Source organism: Colobus angolensis, unplaced genomic scaffold (assembly GCF_000951035.1).
Source record: "Colobus angolensis palliatus isolate OR3802 unplaced genomic scaffold, Cang.pa_1.0 Scaffold42, whole genome shotgun sequence".
Taxonomy (NCBI): Eukaryota; Metazoa; Chordata; class Mammalia; order Primates; family Cercopithecidae; genus Colobus; species Colobus angolensis.
The window spans coordinates 959,518-961,970 of record NW_012117599.1 but is presented as its reverse complement, the minus strand read 5'-3'; the positions used below and the strand labels follow the sequence as shown (position 1 = coordinate 961,970).

General features: G+C 43.5%; 1 protein-coding gene across 1 annotated transcript in view; it reads right to left on the bottom strand.

Annotated features, from left to right (window-relative positions):
- Nucleotides 1-2,453, bottom strand: part of NCAPH (non-SMC condensin I complex, subunit H) — a 31,748-nt gene that overhangs the window by 12,075 nt on the left and 17,220 nt on the right. Inside the window, exons 9-10 of the mRNA XM_011956515.1 lie at nt 1,140-1,288; nt 93-199 (exon numbers count right to left, since the gene is read on the bottom strand). Of these exons, the coding sequence (XP_011811905.1) occupies nt 93-199; nt 1,140-1,288 (256 nt within the window). The remainder of the gene's footprint in view (nt 1-92; nt 200-1,139; nt 1,289-2,453) is intronic.

Here is a 2,453-nt window from a genome sequence, read left to right as displayed (position 1 = left end):
AAAAAAAAAAAAAAAAAAAATCACATCTGAAAGGGAAAAACAAGTGTGAAGAGAATTTAAGAAAGTACAACCCTAATAAATCCAGTACAAACCTTTGTTTTTCTAAAATATACATCAAAGTCAATATCATCTTCAAAGTCAATTTCAAAATCTTTCTTTGTACTCTTCTTTCTGTTTTCTGATTGGGAGGGAGCATCTTCTGCAGAGTGAACACAAATGTCAGCACTTCACTTCTGTGGCCTATTTACTCATTTCACAAGATCTGCTGACAGCCTTATCAAGGCTTATCAAAACCACAAGGCGGCATCGTGTCTGAGCATCACAACGGTAGGAGTGCTCAATCACCACCCTCTTTTCATCCTAAACTTATCATTTGTGTTGTGGCTAAGAAAACACATCAGAAACATATGCTTGGCCGGGTGCAGTGGCTCACGCCTGCAATCCCAACACTTTGGGAGGCCAAGACAGGAGGATCGCTTGAGGCCAGGAGTCCAGACCAGCCTAGGCAACAAAGTAGGATGCCGTCACTACAGAAAATTTAAAAATTAACGGAGCATGCTGGCATGCCCCTGCAGTCCCAGCTATTCAGAAGGCTGAGGTGGGAAGATGCTTAAGCCTGGGAGGTCAAGGCTGCAGTGAGCCATGATTTACTACTGCACTTCAGCCTGGGTGACAGTGTGAGACCCTGTCTCAAAAGCAAAACAAAACATAGAACAGATGCTTATCCCTTTCTTTCAAAAAGACATTGCAAAACACATAAGGTCAGCACAGCCCTTCAGAGTTCTACAGAATGCCAGCACGCGTAGTAGCACCTGTATGCCCTCCAGTGCCCGGGGGTCATGCCCACCTATGGCCCCTGAGTTAAGTCATGTGTATACTAGGGAGCAGTGTGAGGCTGGGAGCCCCGTTCTCCTGACTCCATTACGCACTCTTCTCACTCAGAGGCTTCCATTTTCACTGTCCCTTCATCCCAGGCCAGGCAAACTGATCAACCAGGAGGCTGGCTCATCTGTATGCTTCTTTGACTTATTAAGAGACACAACAGGGCTGTGACTGGCATTTCTCTTCCTTGGCTAACTGCTGACTGGCTGGTCACGTACACTACTTCTTTTCTTAAAATTCCACCTAGAATTACATACGTTTGCGTCGAGGCCTAAAGCGCCAGTGATCCGGGCCAGCCCACATTGACATGGTCCGAGGACTGAAATAAGAATATTCTCCAGGTTTCATAGACAGAAGGGGGCACATGGTCCTGACGTCTCCATCCCCGAGGGAAATCATTTCTTCCCTGTAACACATGTGAAATCATATTTGTACATGTATATTACATATATTACAATGCTGCATTTACAGATGAAGAAGCATGTCTACAAATGAGCTGCATTTCTAAGAGTGAGTCCAATACAAATACTTCATTATTAATAATTCCTTTTACTTCTCAAGTACTTTTGCTTCTCTTAATTTTATAATAATATAATCATGTCTATACGAGTACTCTGGAAGTTTCAAAGTGCACCATAAAATGCTAGTCTACCTAATTTGAGAGACAAGATGACAAAAGTAAAGGGAATTCTTTTCGTGTAAGAATCCACAGCTAGTAAAATGCCAGAGCTGGGAGCTGGACACAATTCCCTTAATCCCAGCCTCAGGGTCCTTCCACACACAGGCTTCTTGCCACACAAGATGACAAACCCCTCATTCTTCACCATCCTTCCGTAAATGAGGGCTCCAAAAGACACCGCTATAGTTCCTATTAAAAAGTGAAAAGAATGTTTGTCTAATTATTTAGTTCCTCTAATGCTTTGGGGGCCCCCCTTATAATCTGTTAGGTCATCCAGCTTTATTCTTTGCCGTGTGTAGAGTGTCTAAGTGGTCAGTGCAGCATGGCAGTTTCGGTTGGGTTTTTCACTCTTTCTACATTTTTAGAAAATAGAGACGGGGTCTCACTATGTTGGTCAGGTTGGTCTTGAACTCCTAGCTTCAAGCAGTCCTCCCGCCTCAGCCTCCCAAAGTGCTAGGATTACAGGTGTGTCAGGATTACACCATGCCCAGCCATTTTTCACTCTTTCCACAGGGTACAAGCTTCCTCCTAAAGGGCTCCGACATGTCAGAAAGGACGCTGGTGCTGCTGTACTGCCCTCTGAAGGTAAGGTAACAAAGGAGTTTCAGAAGAGTGGCTCTGTATTTGTACTGAGCATACATATCATTCCCGTTTATATAAGCCATATGGAATAAGCTAAAAAGGCTTATTAAAAGGGGATTTTGTCTTTATATACAGAATTTTAAAAAACAAAAACAGGAGATTATATTTGTGTATTTATCGTGTAATTAAAACCTAATTAAAACAATTAAAATACACAATAGGCCGGGCGCGGTGGCTCAAGCCTGTAATCCCAGCACTTTGGGAGGCCGAGACGGGCGGATCACGAGGTCAGGAGATCCAGACCATCCTG